The sequence below is a fragment of the Hemibagrus wyckioides genome, linkage group LG26, assembly GCF_019097595.1.
Source record: "Hemibagrus wyckioides isolate EC202008001 linkage group LG26, SWU_Hwy_1.0, whole genome shotgun sequence".
Lineage (NCBI taxonomy): Eukaryota > Metazoa > Chordata > Actinopteri > Siluriformes > Bagridae > Hemibagrus > Hemibagrus wyckioides.
The window spans coordinates 1,418,917-1,436,578 of NC_080735.1; the positions used below are offsets into that span (position 1 = coordinate 1,418,917).

Here is a 17,662-nt window from a genome sequence, read left to right on the forward strand (position 1 = left end):
ACATACAGACAGACAGATAGATAGACAGACAGACAGACAGATAGATAGATAGATAGATAGATAGATAGATAGATAGACAGACAGACAGACAGAAAGACAGGTAGGTAGATAGATAGATAGATAGATAGATAGATAGATAGATAGATAGATAGATAGATAGATAGATAGACAGACAGATAGACAGACAGACAGGTTGACAGGTTTATCATTACGGCATTATGAACTCTTGTGTATGTTTATAATCTGCAGTTTTATTTCTTTCTCTTCATGGTTTTTTTTCAGTCCACAGAGACCTGAAGCCTCGTAATATTCTCCTCTCGGCTCCGGGAGCGCTCGGCCGAGTGCGAGCCGTGATCTCTGATTTCGGGTTGTGTAAAAAACTTCCGGACGGTCGGCACAGTTTCAGCCTGCGCTCCGGAATCCCGGGAACGGAAGGCTGGATCGCTCCGGAATTACTCATGGGTGACGAGAAGGGAAACCCTGTACGATCAGGACAATAATAATCAGCTGTACCCTGTAGACAGTTATAACACAGTTGTTGGCAATATGCTGTGGTATAAAAGTAATAAAACATTTTGATGTTAACTGTGGCATAGTACCAGTGTCTGTGTTTCATCACACCATCCTGCTGTTGATTATTTTTCTTTATCAGTGTTCCCCAGTGTGTCTTAATCTTTATGTATACAGTAAACCTGAAGGAAATAATGTAATAATTATAATCTGTGTGTGTGTGTGTGTGTGTGTGTTGTCCAGACGAGTGCAGTGGACATTTTCTCAGCAGGCTGTCTGTTTTATTACGTCATATCCAGAGGACAGCATCCGTTCGGGGACACGTTACGTCGCCAAGCTAACATCCTCTGTGGAGTGTACAGTCTGGAGAATTTCATGGAGGATATACACGGTGTGTGTGTGTGTGTGTGTGTGTGTTTGTTTGATTACATCCTTTATTTAAACTTATCACATTTGTTCCTCTTGAATAATATACAATCCACAAAACACCACAGTAAAAATTCACCAGATTTATAAAAGTTTCTACTCGAGTTTGTGTTCCTACTAATAAACACCGATCAGCTGTAAATAACTAGCATGTCAATGCAACGTACAGATTTAGCCACGCCCACAAACAGCGCAGCAAATCAACAGAATGGTGGCTGAGTTTGATAAAGTGTTTGAGGCTCGTGTCTTGTTGTTGTTGTTGTGTTTGTGTGATTGTAGAGGACGTCATTGCCAGAGATTTGATAGAGATGATGATCAGCTCAGATCAGGAGTCCCGCCCCTCCACCGCCTCCGTCCTGAAACACCCGTTTTTTTGGAGGCCGGACAAACAGCTCCAGTTCTTTCAGGTTTGTAAAGTAAAAAAATAGTGTGTTTGTTAAACAGGTTTAAAAAGTGAACAGTGAATGTGAGAAAATTAACAGAAAATTAATCATGTGATACAATTATTCTACTATTTGGTGGTGTGTGTGTGTGTGTTGTAGGATGTCAGTGATCGTATAGAAAAAGAACCAGCAGAGAGCGCTATTGTGGTCCGTTTGGAGACGTCGGGCCGATCAGTGGTCAGAACCAACTGGAGGATGCACATCTCAGCGCCCCTACAGGCCGGTTAGTGGAACTGCAGCCATGTTTTTCCACTCTACACCACACCATTTCACTGAGACCTGTGACAACCTCACCCTCATGAGCTGAGAGGAGATTGGATACCTGTGCAGGAGGAGATCAGATCTCTGAATCATCCAGGTGTCGGTGTGAGAGCGAGAGAAAATCCACACAATAATAACATTAATAATAATAAGATGATTTGTCACATCTCACCCGAATGCTTCCTGTCTCTGCTCAATATATAATCCTCTGTTTGCTCTGAGCGCTGGATCTCCGCTTCTCTCTGCAGACGATCTTCACTCTCAGTGTGAGTTATAGAAGAGAAATGATTTCCTCTCACTCTCCGCTCTCTCTGTTCTGTTCTGTCAGATCTGAGGAAGTTCCGCACATATAAAGGAAACTCGGTCAGAGACCTGCTCAGAGCCATGAGAAATAAAGTGAGTGTTTCCTTTTTATTATTATTATTATCATATTATCAAGATTAAATCATTTTAATAAGTACACTTGTACACCGATCAGTCATAACTCTCTGACCACTGACCGGTGAAGTGAATAAGACTGAGTATCTCCTCATCATGGCCCCTGTTAGTGGGTGGGATATATTAGGCAGCAAGTCAACTTTTTGTCCTCAAAGTTGATGTTAGAAGCAGGAAAAATGGACAAGTGTAAGGATTTGAGTGAGTTTGACCAAAAGGGCCAAATTGTGATGGCTAGACCACTGGATCAGAACATCTCCAAAACTGCAGCTCTTGTGGGGTGTTCCCGGTCTGCAGTGGTCAGTATCTATCACAAGTGGTCCAAGGAAGGAACAGTGGTGAAGTGGTGACAGGGTCATGGGTGGTCAAGGCTCATTGATGCACGTGGGGAGAGAAGGCTGGCCCGTGTGATCCGATCCAACAGACGAGCTACTGTTGATCAAACTGCTGAAGAAGTTAATGCTGGTTCTGATAGAAAGGGGCCAGAATACACAGTGCAGGACGGGTCAGGGCTGTTTTGGCAGAAAAAGGAGGACCAACACAATATTAGGCAGGTGGTCATAATGATATGGCTGATTGGTGTAAATATACTGATATTACACATAATAAATTTTTACTATTAGTGCGTTTTTCAACATTAATTAAGCTTAAAATATTATTCTTTAATCATTCCATTATTATTGTTTATTATTTTATAAATAATATGTAGAAGAAAAAGAAAACACACATTCACCTTCAGTGCTTGACCTCTAATAATAACATATAAAACTATAAAAATGCTAAATTATTATTGTTTAATATGTTTAATATAAAAATATTTATCTCATCTCACTTGTACTGTGTTTCCAGTTTGGTCACCTTAACCAATTAAAACCTGTGTGTGTGTGTGTGTGTGTGTGTGTGTTTCAGAAGCATCATTATCATGAACTCCCCCCTGAGGTCCAGGCGACGCTGGGTGAAGTCCCAGAAGGCTTTGTGGCGTACTTCACCTCACGCTTCCCGCGGTTACTTCTGCACACACACACTGCACTGAGCATCTGCACCTCTGAGAGACTGTTCCACCCTTATTACCACAACTAATCACACACACACACACACTGAACTAATCCCCAGCCATACTGCAGGTGAAGATGTAAAGCAGAACACCACGGGGTTCATTCAGGATTTTTCAGAATGCTGGGACAGACACTAACTCATGGATCCGGAAGACTTTCAGGAAAACGCTGCTGTCTCCAGTGGAACTGCTGATGTCCTCGTCCATAACGTCCAGCTTTTTAGTATTGTTTTTCTTCAGGAGGCCAGTCCTGATGCTCTGAATGATGACCGCTTGGTGGTCTAAGCAGTGGTTTGGTTTAAGCTTATTAAGCCTTTAGAGCTGTGAAGTGGACAGTAAGAAGCTTCAGCTGTTGTGGTTGTTCAGCAGGAGTGTGTGTTCTGTTGCTTCGCTGTAATCACAGGGAAACAGCTCTCTGAGGGTTTACACCCTAAATCCCTGACAGGAACGAAGGAGGTTTGATGAAAAGACACAGCTTGTTTGTTTTAATCGCCGCTAGACCCTGACCTTGACTGGACCCTGACCTTGACTGGAAGAGCTAGCTGTTACGAGAATCATTTAGTTTTATCCCAAAAACAAATTCATCTATAAATCCTTCTCAAGATTATTTACACAATTCTTTCAAATGTAATCGGGAAACACCTGAATACGATCTTATACACAGATCACACTGACACAGTAACATTCATTTACTTCAGTATCTCACACACACTGTTTTAAAAGAAAACAAATCGATAAATTCATAAAAATACAAACTAGCTGTTCAATCAGGAAAGTAATGGCACCCTGTGAAAGGAGGAAGAGTGTGTGTGTGTGTGTGGTGCTGCAGTAGGGAGATTACTGGAATCTTTCTCGCTCTTCAGTCGCCATTTTGTCTTTGTGGAGGTCAGAGTGGGCGTGGCTTAATCTAAAGGTGTTCACACGAAATCATTCACACCCCGTTTTATTAAACACCAACCAGACGTGAACATCCTGAAAACTGTGATTGTCTCCATCACTCAGATAAACACACACACACACACACACACACAGTGCTACAGGACAGTGAGTCTGACTAAAAGCTGGGAGACAAACCAGAAATATTTAGCTTATTAACCTGAAACAGTCGCTGGTGTTTGTCAGAAACTCGGAGCTGAAGCGTGGTGGTGGTGGTGATGGTGGAGGTGGTGGTGATGGTGGAGGTGGTGGTGATGACTGTGGAGATGGTGGAGGTGGTGGTGATGACTGTGGAGATGGTGGAGGTGGTGGTGATGACTGTGGAGATGGTGGTGGAGATGGTGGAGGTGGTGGTGATGACTGTGGAGATGGTGGAGGTGGTGGTGATGACTGTGGAGATGGTGGTGGAGATGGTGGAGGTGGTGGTGATGACTGTGGAGATGGTGGAGGTGGTGGTGATGACTGTGGAGATGGTGGAGGTGGTGGTGATGACTGTGGAGATGGTGGAGGTGGTGGTGATGACTGTGGAGATGGTGGTGGAGGTGGTGGTGATGACTGTGGAGATGGTGGAGGTGGTGGTGATGACTGTGGAGATGGTGGAGGTGGTGGTGATGACTGTGGAGATGGTGGAGGTGGTGGTGATGACTGTGGAGATGGTGGAGGTGGAGGTGGTGGTGATCACTGTGGAGATGGTGGAGGTGGTGGTGATGACTGTGGAGATGGTGGAGGTGATGGTGGAGGCGGTGATGAAGGTGGAGGTGGTGATGGTGGAGATGATGGTGGTGATGAAGGTGGAGATGGTGGTGATGACTGTGGAGATGGTGGTGGTGATGGTGGAGGTTGTGATGACTGTGGAGATGGTGGAGGTGGTGATGAAGGTGGAGAAGGTGGTGGAGATGGTGGTGTCACCTCGAGTGTCTGCTGTTGCTTCTTGACCAGTTCTGAAATTCTGACTGTTTCTGTTTGATTTGCTCTTCATCCTTCACGGCCCACACTTCACCACAATCTTTATCAAAGCTCTTAACAATGTTTTTACTTTCAGTAGAAATGACCTGCAGCACTGGGAGAGTCTGTTTCCTGTTGGTTTAACTTGTTTAGTTATTATTTACAGTTCCTTTGCATGAGTATTCACCCCCCTGAGGGGCATTACAGCCTGGAGCTTGTTGGGGTTGGGGTTGGGGTTGAACCTCGCTCACGGCTGCATTTTACTAATTAGCACAAAAGAGGGAAAGTGCTTACGCAAGGTACTGTAGCACCACAGGCTCTTACACACACACACACACACACACACACACACACACACACACACACTGTTTATTAACGTATTTTAAACACCTCAGAATTCACCTGCGGATTTTGTAATTGCTCAGTATTTTATACCGCTTAAGTTTTTTTTTACAGGCATTTTTACGAGGTGTTACTGGAAACCCGAAGTGCTGCCAGTCCATGTCGAGCTTTAAAAGCTAAATATAAGGAGATGTATATTTTCTGTTGAGTCTTTCCTCTGTGTTCTGATCCAAATCACTCACACCAGAATCAGTCCAGTTTAACCACTTTAAAATAACCTGAAGTCTAAAATGTGTTCCTGTCATGATTTTCTACAGAGACAGAAATGAGAGGTGGATGTAAATGACTGGTGTACTCATCCCTCCTCTGGGTTTATTTATTATTTCAGTTACATGAAGTAAAGTTCTGATTTTTAACACTGCTGTGGCATTGAAGGAGATTTCTTCTAGCTGGAAAATAAATCTCACCCTTTTAGAAGATTGTACAATTCTTTATTCCAGTTAAAGTGTTCTCACTCATCTAAATAAATCCTCTAGCTGAAGTGTAAACTCACATTTATAGTACACTATATTGCCAAAAGTTTTGGGACACCCCTCTAAATCACTGAGTTCAGGTGTTGGACTCGGCCCCTTAGTTCCAGTGAAAGGAACTCTTAATGCTTCAGCTTCATACCACAGAGTCCTGACCTAAACCCCATAGAACACCTTTGTGATGAATTAGAGCGGAGACTGCGAGCCAGACCAAAAGTTTTTGGACGTCTGCCTTTACCTGCACATGAATGTAACATGGAGTTGTCCCGCCCAACTGTTGGACGAGAAGGTCTGGATCACAGTCTCCGCTCTAATTCATCCCAAAGGTGTTCTATGGGGTTGAGGTCAGGACTCTGTGCAGGCCAGTCAAGTTCCTCCACACCAAACTCACTCACCCATGTCTTTATGGACCTTGCTTTGGTCACTGGTGTGCAGTCATGTTGGAACAGGAAGGGGTCATCCCCAAACTGTTCCCACAAAGAGCATGAAATTGTCCAAAATGTCTTGGTATGAAGCTGAAGCATTAAGAGTTCCTTTCACTGGAACTAAGGGGCGGAGCCCAACCCCTGAAAAACAACTCCTGAACTCAATGATCTGGAGGGGTGTCCCAAAACTTTTGGCAATATAGTGTAGTTGAAGTACAACACTTTCATTTCTAATGAAACCCATTTCAGCTCCTGGTGTTCGACATGCAGCTGAGATTAGACTGTGAGGATGGTGATGTGTCTGATGAACAGTAATCTTTAAACTTTACACAAATCAGGGATTGGGAAGTGAGTGAGGGGAAAGGAAACAGACAAAATCTAAATTGGGTGTAAAAAAAAAAAACAAACAAAAAAAAAACCACCAACAACTCAGTATCAAAGTGTTGAACATTAAGCTAATAACTCAATATACCAAGATATTTCACCAAAAATGAGCTTTTATTAAATTGAATACTCAAGTTTCATACAATTCCATTTAAAGCATAAAGCCATAAAAGCTTTTATAAAAACAGACAGACGAAAGGGAAACAGCTTTTTAGAAAATACAGAAAGAAAAAAACACCACATTTAAACAGAGCGAAGAGAGAAGAATTTACATGATACAGCAGACGAGGAAGATGATGTTCACATTGAGCTTTCTCTCCTCAGGAGTTTAAAAAAAAAAGGAGAGAGACAGAGGAAAGTGTACAGTTTGGAGGGTTCAGTCACATGAGAGTTCCTGACCGAGTGTCTGACCACACGGTGCGATGGTGGACTAGCGGCCGGACGACGTGGTGGTGCTTTTAGAGGCCAGGAGTTTCTCCACCATGGTGTGGGCGTAGCGCAGGCGCGAGGCCAGTTCCTTACAGCAGCCGTACTCCTCGATCAGACTCATCTTATAGGTACAGAAGTCACGGCGCTCGTTGATGTACGTCACGGCACCCATCAGGGGACACAGGATTAGCTTGGTGTGGTCCTACAACCACAGGGACAGAAACAGATTTAACATGAGGGGAACAAAACATTTGAGAGAGAATTCATGTAGCAAACCTTCTCCAAGAAAAAAAAAAGAGTGATGAAATGTTCTGAATTTATTAGAGACAAAACTGACATCAAAGCACATTAACTCTGAATCACATCAGTACTGAATCAATTCAAATCATATTGGATCAGGGCTGAACTGAGGGTGTATTAAACCAAAATGAATCATATCAGCAATGGTTTCAAGGTTTTAATGAATCTGTGCTAAATTAAAGCAACTCTCATGAATTGAGGGTCTACTGAATTAATATTGGAGCTAAAACGAGGCGAATGAAATCAATAGTGGTGATTTAGGGTTGTACTGAATCATACGTTAGTGCCGATTTGAAACTACATCACCCCCATGAATGACATGACTGCAGCACAAACCTGGAAGAAGTTGATCTGCATGGTGCCGTTGCTCAGGTGGAGCACGATGGCGCTCTTCGTGCGGAACCAGTGGCGCAGGTAGGGCAGGCGTGTGAGCTCGTCTCCGTCACGCGGCGTGATGTTAGCACCCGCCTTCAACAAGTGCTCGCTCATGTAGTTCCTGAAATACTTCAGCAGAGTGATCTAAAGGGCAGAGGGTGGAACAACGGCGTTTAAAGAACAGCGTGTGTGAATTCGGTAAGGAATAAATGACTCGGGTGTGTGCCGTTACAGGAAATTAGTCAGTGACTGTGGCATGATGGGATTATTTTCCTCTAACAGCACATGCTGGAGCACACAGCGTACCTTCTTGGTGAGAGCAGCGGGGTAGGAGCGCACGTTGAGGTAAGACTCCGCCCCAACGCGGTCGATGTACTGCAGGCTGTCTCCGTCATCGTACATGATCAAACGGGTGGAGTCGTTGAACAAAACTCCCACACTGTTATCACACAGCTGATACCCTGCAGTGGGGGAGAAGACACCAGGCACCAAATCAGTGTGTTCTTTAATCAGACCAGAACACGCTCCAGTACGAGAGCTTCTGAGCGAGGTGGTCTTGTTAAACGACTCTGAATCAGTTCGCTGTGGTCAGCGAGTCAAATGTCTTATGGCTCAATATTACTACTTCACCACTTCTATCATCTGATAGTTTCCTGAGCACCAGCTCCATCTTCTCTCTTCAGCTGATGCGTATGACTTGTACATAAACAGTGTAGTTTGTCCAGTCAGAAACGTGTCTGAGGAAAGTTTTACAAGGAGCTCAAGGCCTACATAAACCCCAGACACGTTCTTCTGGTTCGATTAAATAAATCGATTCCGTTATGATTCTGAATCAGTTATGGTAAAAGCTCCAGGAGATTCAGAGTCTTGATACAGATTAGTACAATGTGTGTGTGTGTGTGTGTGTTTACCTAGGCCATATTTATCAGAGTAATCAACCCATTTGCTGATCCAGAAGATGGGGATGCAGGCTGGGTCCTCCGCTTCCTCTGTTAGAAATGAACAGAGGTGTTGGTCAGTGCACACACAGATACACAGAAAAACATTTCAGCACAACACTAAAGAACTTTGCTGACACGTTGAAGACGTTACCTTGCCGTACGAACTCTCGCGCAGACGGTCTGGCTGCGTTCAGGCTGGTCAGCTGCTGCAGCATGTCGGCCAGGTGGCAGTCTGGCTGTTCGGATCCGTCTCTGAAGCAGGAGAACCGGGTTAGGATCAGATTCAGAGGCATTCGGAACGCTTGAACGAAAACAGAGGCGCTGAGCAAAAATAAATAAAAGGAAACGCAGAAACCTGCAAAAATCTGACCTTTGCAGGGGCTCATCTTTCAGCGGCTGTTCCACCTTCCCCATTTTCTCAATGGGACTGTCAGTTTCTGGAAATAAATCACAACACCACTCGCTTCAGGCTCAAGCTCAGAGATACACTCAAGAAGCAGGAGCAAGCCTGTGTGTGTGTGTGTGTGTGTGTACCTTTATTAAAAGCAGAGAGGGGTTTGCGGTGCAGGCCGGCCTCCAGGCTGGAGGGGGCGATGGAGAACCTGGGAGGGACAGTGAGACAGGACGTTGGGAGTCTCAGTGGAACATAACCCGATGTGAAGAACTCATCTGAGAGCAGGTCGGCGACGGAGGGGCGGAGCGTGGGGTCAGCGTGCAGCATCCGCCTGATTAGTGCCGTAGCCACGGGGTTAATGTGCTACAGAGGGAGAAAGTGAGGGACATTTCAAATAAATCACAATAAAAAGAACTCAGTAGATTAATAAAGAGAACTGAAACCCTAAAGATGTTGAAGTCTGCTCCACACGGCTCACCCTGGGGATGGTGTACTCGTTCTTTTTGATGCGAACGTACGTCTCCTTCAGACACGACGTCTCGAACGGCGGCTTCCCCACCAGCAGCGTGTACCTAACGTCCGACAGAGCGCGCTCAATCAGAAACCATTTCCTGATCGATCCTCTAAACAATGTCAGTAGACAGCAGCATTAGCAATACATACAGAATGCAGCCCAGTGACCAGACGTCCACCTCGAAACTGTGACCCTTCTTGCACAGCACCTCGGGGGCGATGTAGTTGGGCGTTCCGCACAGCGTCTTCTTCCTCTCGCCATCAAACTCGATCTTGGTGGCCAAACCGAAGTCACCTGGGGGGACGAGAGGTTTAGGGAGTGGAAATATTTCTGCATTTGACGTTCGACTGTGGATGTCTAGACACCTAGACGTCTAGTCTAGACGTCTAGACGTTCGACAATGGACGCCTAGATATCTAGCGCAGCACCATCTAACTCTCCAAACTGATTGGTCAGAAAAGTCAGACTTGAATTGCTGTTAAGTTAAGGAGAATTTCTAGCTCATATTTCCTTGATGTCATTTTGGTTTAGTGCGGATTTGTGAGATGCCCATGTACAGAATATAACTGAGATGATACCGGAGCTCCAGATCTACAGGAATCTTGTTTATTTCAGTCTGAACACAAAGGATGCTCACCAATCTTGACCTCCATGTCATCGTTCAGGAACAGGTTGCCCAGTTTGAGGTCACGGTGGATGACTCTGTTGCTGTGGAGGTAGTGGACACCCTGGATGGTCTGCCGCATGAAGTATCTGGCCTCGGGCTCCGTCACGGCCTTCCTGCGCTTGTGAAGCTCCAGAAGAGACTGGAAGAACAAACAAAGTCAAACATGATGTGGAAAGATCAGATCACTACAAGGATCAGACGGTTCAACCAAACTGTACACTAAAAAACGTGTATTTTCCCTTTCTTTCTTGATATTGATTACAAAAAAAGGTTGAGACAGCAGAAGAGAGGGAAAAAATAAACAAACATTTCACAACTCAAATAAAACCTACTTAAAAACTCTGATATGACGTCACAGAAATAAATTACATTTTCAGACACAGCTTTTAATACATTAAAAATATATCCATAAAAATTAGATAGAAATTACACGTAAGCAAAAAAAGAGAAAATAATTCAGTTTTTATATACGTGTTTACGCCATTCAAACGCTGGCTGCAGTGACGTCACGTCCGGCCGTTTAAAATCCACACGGACGCTCCGGTGCAAGAAAAAGTTTTAAACATACTCCAAATTGGGGAGAAAAAAATAAAATAAATGCACAATACAAACTGGTTAACCTACTTGATGTAAGAAAACAACAATGAAATTATTTAATAATAAATGATTCTTATATTCATGTTGTTCGGTGTTTAGCGTTAGGTAGCTAGCTGTGGCTCAGGAGTTCGACCGTTGGGGCTAGCTAGAGGCTAGCGAGAAAAGCTAACATAACTGCTGAGCATTCTGGAAAAGGATAGGCTGTGTGAACACACTGAATGTGTTTTTACAAAATAACCATGAGTGATATCCTTCATGAAGCGTGTTTTAAAGAGATACACGAGCTCTAAACGTGAAGATTAATAACCCCACAGGGCTGGAACACTGATATTATAGTGCACTAGGGGTTTAACATGGAGGCGTTGAGGACTGGTCAGGTGGAGAGCTCACCCTTCTCCTGCAGATCTCCAGCACCACGAACACGAAGTCGTCGTCCTCGAAGAAGCCGTGGAAGCCCACGACGTGCGGGTTGTCCAGGCTCTTGTGGATGGCGATCTCCGTGCTCATCTTCTCCTTCTGGTGCGGCTTCATCAGCAGCGACTTGGGCACCACTTTCCCGGCGAACACCTCCTTCGTGTCCATGTCGGTGATCTCGTAGCACTTGGCGAAGCCGCCCTTGCCCAGGAAGCGTCCCCTCATGTAGCGCTTCATGGTCCGCGGATCCACCAGGATGTCTGGGATCTCCTTCAGAGGAGCAGACTTGGGGTCGACGTGTGAGGAAGGCTTCACCGCCTTCGCCATGCCAGCGCTCATGTTTCCTTTTCTCGATATAAATGTAGAAATAAAGCGCTCAGAGATCTACAGCAGCGTCAGAGGGACTGGATTTCGAATAAAAACTTCAACTGAAACGCTATTATCTAAACAAATATACATATATACACACCTACAACCCTAAACCACGAAGACCCACACTAACATAACTCCACCTCTGCTTATATTTAAATAAAAAATAATAATAAAGGTGCAAAACAATAAAACAGAGTAGTGTGCTTCCTCCTGACGCTTCACTCTGACACTGGAGCTACTGCATCATTTTTAAATTCTGCCCTGTTCGTTGGCGCCGTCTCTGATTGGCTCTCACAGTAGCGCCGCCTGTGATTGGCTCGCTCCTTGCCGATGCTTCTGATTGGTTCACCTAATTTGAAATTCCAGGCGAGTTCGGCAAAGGATCGTGGGATAAAATGGCGCCGATGGAGACTTCATATTAAAAGTCCTGAGCTCACGCTGTAGAATGGACTCGATTAGGGTTTTTTATATATATATATATATATATATATATATATATATATATATATATATATATATATATATATATATATATATATATATATTAAAATTAGCACTACACATGAAAGTGTTGCATTATTCTTCAACTTATTTATGAACATTTACATATTTTATTTGTTAATGAATTAATGCTTTACTTAATAATTTAAAATTGTTAAAGGTCCACAAGACAGCTTCCTGTTTCTCACATACAGTATATCAGTTAGACACATTCATTCCGTTACCAGCCCCCCCCCCCAAAATAAATAAATAAATAAATAAAATAAATAAATAAATAAAAATGCCATGAAGACTCCTTCCATACATATTTATGTTAAATAGACATGTCAGTAATGTCACACTCGGCTAAAGCAGAACAGTCAGAACTCTGAGAACTTGGATTCTTGGATTTTAGAAAATGCTGAAGGTTTCACCATGATGTCGGTCTGCATGGCTGCTCACATCGTCTACAGAAGATCAAAAATCACTTCACATTACACACACTATGCTGCCAAAAGTATTGGGACACCCCTCCAAATTTCAGGAGTTGTTCAGGTGTTGTTTTTCAGGGGTTGGGCTCGGCCCTTTAGTTCCAGTGAAAGGAACTCTTAATGCTTCAGCTTCATACCAAGACATTTTGGACAACTGGATGAGTGAGTTTGGTGTGGAGGAACTTGACTGTCCTGCACAGAGTCCTGACCTCAACCCCATAGAACACCTTTGGGATGAATTAGAGTGGAGACTGTGAGCCAGACCAAAAGTTTTGGGACGTCTGCCTTTCCATGCACATGAATGTAATATGGAGTTGTCCCGCCCTTTGCAGCTATAACAGCTTCAACTCTTCTGGGAAGGCTTTCCACAAGGTTTAGGAGTGTGTTTATGGGAATTTTTGAGCATTCCTATAGAAGCACATTTGTGAGTGCATTTGAGGTCAGGACTCTATGCAGGTCAGTCACGTTCCTCCACACCAAACTCACTCATACATGAGATGTATGTAGGTGTTTTTCTTTCTATCTTGTATGTATAACTTCTCTGTTCAGACTGTGTGCTTTTATGATATCAAATAAGGCACAACTTTGTGTTATCACTTATGTTACAGCAGCTGTAAGACAAACAGAAAAAGAACATCTGTGGTGTAAAGATATCATTAACAATTCAGACAACCACCAGCTCATGAAAGGTTTTGAGCTCGAGCCTCATTGTGAGGAACCAACCAGACGATTTCTGCTAAGACGAGATGACAGATCTAGAAATAATGACATATAACTGCAGTTTTTTTCCTGAATACTAGCTAACATTTGTTTTGTATTTGCTTTATCACGTGTCATGTCTCCGAACATCTGGCACCTTAATACAAATAGCATTTTATAAAGACGGTAGCAGATGAGGGTCATGATGTAAAATAAGTGAAACATTTCCTGCAACATTCAGCTCTCTCTTTTGTATGTTTTCAAGCAAGAAGTCACTGATGACGACGGATACAGTGAGGGCGGAGTCACTCATGTCACTTGTGGGCATGGCACGATGATGGGCGAAGATGAAACCATGTTAACTTGTAGGTGTTTCTTCCATTTTTGCAGGATTCACTGCAGGTCAGAATGAAAGATGTGAGCTCATGTCCAATCAGAACGCTCTGAGGAATCACTCCAGATAATCTCTTGGATTCAGTGCTTCTTTACAGCATCAGACCTAATTCATAGACCTGATGATCCCCTGGCGCTGTGCGGTTCACCTGGGGGTGTAAAATCTAACTGTTTATGGTTTTGTTTACAGACACCGACAAAGAGTTGTCCTGGTTGTGAGGAGGAAGGTGAGGAGGATGAGGGAGGATGTGTGTGACAGAATGTTTAGAGGATAAGGAGCAATGTCATGAGCCTGTTTTATCTCTCACCACTTCAGAGCTCATGATTCCTCTCTATCCACACACATACACACACACACACACATTATGTACTGAAATAATCAGGTACTCATCACAATCAGCTCTGAAATGGATTGCTTTTGAAGGAAGTAATTTTAGTGCAGGAGAAAAAAGGTGGGCTGAATGGAGACAGCACGCACACACACACACGCACACACACACACACACACACACACACACACACACACACACGCACACACACACACACACACACACACACACACACACACACACTGCTATTTAATTTAGCTTCACTTGACAGTTTCATAAAAATTGACACCATTGTGCTGCTGTACACACAATGTCCGTAATGTAAAAGTGTTATGTTGAGAAATAATTTAACATTTTAAAGTCTAACTGAGTTTAATGGTGTAGTTTTTTTTCAGTTTGGAAGCACATTTATGAACAGAGAGATTTCTCTCAGTGTAAATACAACAAAAAGCACAATGAGAGTATTATGTGTAGAGTTTTTAAGGTGTAGGAGGATTGTGATGATGATGATGATGATGAAGATCAGTCTGCATTTAAACACCACTGTGAATTCTCCTTTCTGATTGGTCAGAAAATATTCATTCATCTCCTGTAAATAAAAATGTAATTGTTGATCTGGTGAAGTTTTTAGTGTGGTGAAATGTGTGTGTGTGTGTGTGTGTTTGTCAGCACCATGTAACAGATAGAGGTGAAGCTGGAACTTTCAGATTTCCCAAAGAATCAGCAAAAACCAGAGAAAGGTATAAAAGTGTTTATTCCTCCACCGAAACACAACATTTCACTTTCACATTATTTACTGTTTATTTCTTCAAACTTCCACATGACTGTGTAAACAGTTCTGTAACACTGGCACATAAAGGTCCAAAACCCAGTGGTTTCGGAAGGTCAGAGGTCAGAATAAAGGCTGCAACACCGGAAGTGAGTCAGTGTGGTGTTTATTGCAGTTTAATGCTGAAGGTTTTGGTCTAAGACAGAATGCAGCTGTTGTTTTTTCTCATTTTTGTTTTCTCATCGCCACAGTTTCTCGAGTACATCTGTCTGCGCCTGCGCAGCGCCGGGCTCACGCGACTGGGCAGGTCGGCTCGCGCGAGCAGTTCTCGGAACACCGCGGCGACATTCTCGCCGGTGAGCGCGGACGCGCTCACAAACCCCGCGCGCCACTCCAGCTCCACGGCGCGCATGGCACGCGCGTTCTCGGCGCGGCTCCGGTTCGCCAGGTCCGACTTGCTCTCCACCACGGTGATGGCGTCGAACGCGTCGCCCTTGATCTCAAGGATCTCGTCGCGCAGGCGCCGCGCCTCCTCGAGCGAGCCGCGATCGCGCGCCGAGTACACGAGCGCAAAGGCGTCGCCGGTGCGAATGCGCAGCGCGCGCATGGCCGGGAACGCGTAGCTGCCGCTTGTGTCCAGCATTTCCAGGCGAAGCTGCGCGTCGCCGTCCAGGTCGCACTCGAGCGCGTGCAGCTCCTCCACGGTGCGCGCGTGCCGCGGCTCGAAGCGGTCGTGCAGGAAGCGCGCGATCAGCGCCGTCTTTCCCACTCCCGCAGCGCCCAGGAACACGATCCGCGCCGCGCGCCGCTCCGGGACCGACAGCGACAATGACGTCATTACGCCACGACGGTGAGCACTGAGTGAACACCAGGTACAAAGAGTTCTTGCGTAATACTTTGGAGTTCACGCGCGCCGTGACTGACCAAGAACGAAACACGCGCGCGCCAAAATGAGTGAAGCGCTACAGAGACACCTCGCGTGCTTTATATTAACCCAACGGCCTCCGCGTGCACAGCGGTGTCCAATAGGGTTCACGGGGTCAATGACGTCATACCTGTAGCTAGGTAAATGGTGAACGGAGGCTTCTCTAATTAACAGCTGCTGTGTAGTGCAGGGTGCCATTACTTACACACATCTGACCACTCAAGCGTCTGTCTGTCGTGTTATTTGATATTTTTAACCTTTTCCGATGTTTTGAAGTCATCTTTTAGTCATCTGTTCGAAATGATAGAATTTATAAGAATTGGGTCAAAGGTGAAGTATCCGAATTTTACAGGGACAAGTAAACATTTTCAGAGCAACTGAACTCAGCTCACCGTAACCATGACCACAGAAGACTGGACACTGGACATGAAGTGATTGTGTGAGATATTAAAAAAAAAAACTATTAAAGCAAATCTCCACTCTTTAGACTCTCACACCTGAGAGCAGACCAGCAGGATGAAGAGGAGGAGGAGGAGGAGGGGTGTCAGCGTGTCTCTCTGCACGTTCCTCTCACGCTCTCTTCAGCAGGATGAGGTTCGAGAGGCTCTCACTGATGAACACGTGAATAAAGCTATGTTAAAAATATGGAAATCCATCAACACAAGAGGACTGAGCGTGGGCTGAGATCCAAATCTACATGTGGCGCTTTATATAGCAGCACAGCGTCACGCCTCAGTCTCCTCTACTGGAAAGATGAGAGCAGTTTATACATAAACACCATAAATAGGTGGGATTTTAATAAAAAGGTTGATTTTTAGATTCCACCCATAACTTATAACATCCCCAACCATCACTGATGATGATAATAATAATAATAATAATAATAATAATAATAATAATAGATGTAACTAAGACCCATCTATTTATCCAGCTGTTATTAAACCACTGCAGTAACATCTACTTTTCCAAAATTAGGAAAACAAATTCTGCCATTAAGGTACAGGTCAAATAATAAATAAAATAAATATTTATTTTATTATGACTATATAATCTTTAATAATGGTACAGTTTCCATCCTCCTGAGCAGTTCTCTGAGTGGAGGTGTAGACACAGAATAAAGAGTAAGACATTTATTACACCTATATTACACTTCCATGTGCAGGGGAAGCCGTTCAGTAACGCAGTAGGATTTGATTAACATTAAAAAATGCAGTGAACCGTCGTCATGGCAACGCAGAGTAACCTGAATACACCCCTGACCTCTCCATCCACAGAACAACAACACAACACCAGCACAAAGGCCTGATTTGGATTTGTTTATCTATTCATGCATTTACTCTACACACACACACACTGATTTATCAGCTCATTAATAAGGGGTAAATTCTGTGCACTAGAAATAAGAAAATTCAGGAAAATAGTCCCTCTGACTACTGAATTAGAATATTTATGAGGACCTGGACTGTGTGTATGTGTGTGTGTGTGTGAGACTCATGACAGGTATCAGTCGCCTGGAAAGCTTTATTATAGTGGAACAGTCAGAGTGACCCTGCGCTGTGTAATCCTGCAGGATCACGGTTCAGATGTCCTCTTCTTCACACTCTTACCATAACAACAAGGGTCCATGTGCCATGACGTAAAAAACATTTTTACCCTCACATCCTCCACAAATGTCACCTTGATCCAGTGTCCTGTGTGTCCAGAGCTTTTCTGGGAAGGACGCTGTGACCTCATGTGAAAGGGAATTGACTGGTACCAGTGTTATTGGAATAGAGCTAGTCTAGGTCACATAATCCCAGGACACATTCTAGTCATTATTATAAATACAAAACCTGGGATCCATTTCTATGGTAAGATATGTAACATTTGTGTTGTCTTATAC

The 17,662-nt window shown here is 44.1% G+C and overlaps 3 protein-coding genes across 7 annotated transcripts in view; 1 reads left to right on the forward strand and 2 right to left on the reverse strand.

Moving 5' to 3' along the window:
* The window catches only part of ern2 (endoplasmic reticulum to nucleus signaling 2), a 67,573-nt gene extending 63,179 nt beyond the window's left edge, over positions 1-4,394 (forward strand). For 3 of the 5 annotated variants that reach the window (XR_009203668.1, XR_009203669.1, XR_009203671.1), the window contains 7 exons: positions 283-482; positions 754-901; positions 1,216-1,343; positions 1,479-1,602; positions 1,969-2,036; positions 2,985-4,292; positions 4,341-4,393. Coding sequence is in view for 1 of the 5 variants with exons in the window: in XM_058380525.1 (XP_058236508.1) it covers positions 283-482; positions 754-901; positions 1,216-1,343; positions 1,479-1,602; positions 1,969-2,036; positions 2,985-3,155 (839 nt within the window). In the remaining 4 variants the exon portion in view is untranslated. Of the gene's footprint in view, positions 1-282; positions 483-753; positions 902-1,215; positions 1,344-1,478; positions 1,603-1,968; positions 2,037-2,984; positions 4,312-4,340 lie in introns of those variants that run through there. The other 2 variants (XR_009203670.1, XM_058380525.1) reach the window with 2 other exon arrangements.
* A 2,392-nt stretch (positions 4,395-6,786) lies between these two features.
* Positions 6,787-11,932, reverse strand: plk1 (polo-like kinase 1 (Drosophila)). The gene is made up of 11 exons (XM_058381178.1): positions 11,299-11,932; positions 10,282-10,450; positions 9,794-9,938; positions 9,609-9,702; positions 9,271-9,493; positions 9,107-9,173; positions 8,888-8,988; positions 8,707-8,784; positions 8,102-8,256; positions 7,757-7,939; positions 6,787-7,322 (listed from the first exon to the last, which is right to left on the reverse strand). The coding sequence occupies exons 1-11, from the start codon at positions 11,659-11,661 to the stop codon at positions 7,122-7,124; spliced, it is 1,779 nt and encodes a 592-aa protein (XP_058237161.1). The 5' UTR covers positions 11,662-11,932; the 3' UTR covers positions 6,787-7,121.
* Positions 11,933-14,822: 2,890 nt separating this feature from the next.
* On the reverse strand, positions 14,823-15,827 carry rasd3 (RASD family member 3). Its single transcript, XM_058380078.1, has one exon. It carries the CDS (start codon positions 15,691-15,693, stop codon positions 15,052-15,054), a length of 642 nt encoding a protein of 213 aa, XP_058236061.1. The 5' UTR covers positions 15,694-15,827; the 3' UTR covers positions 14,823-15,051.
* Positions 15,828-17,662: the final 1,835 nt, after the last annotated feature.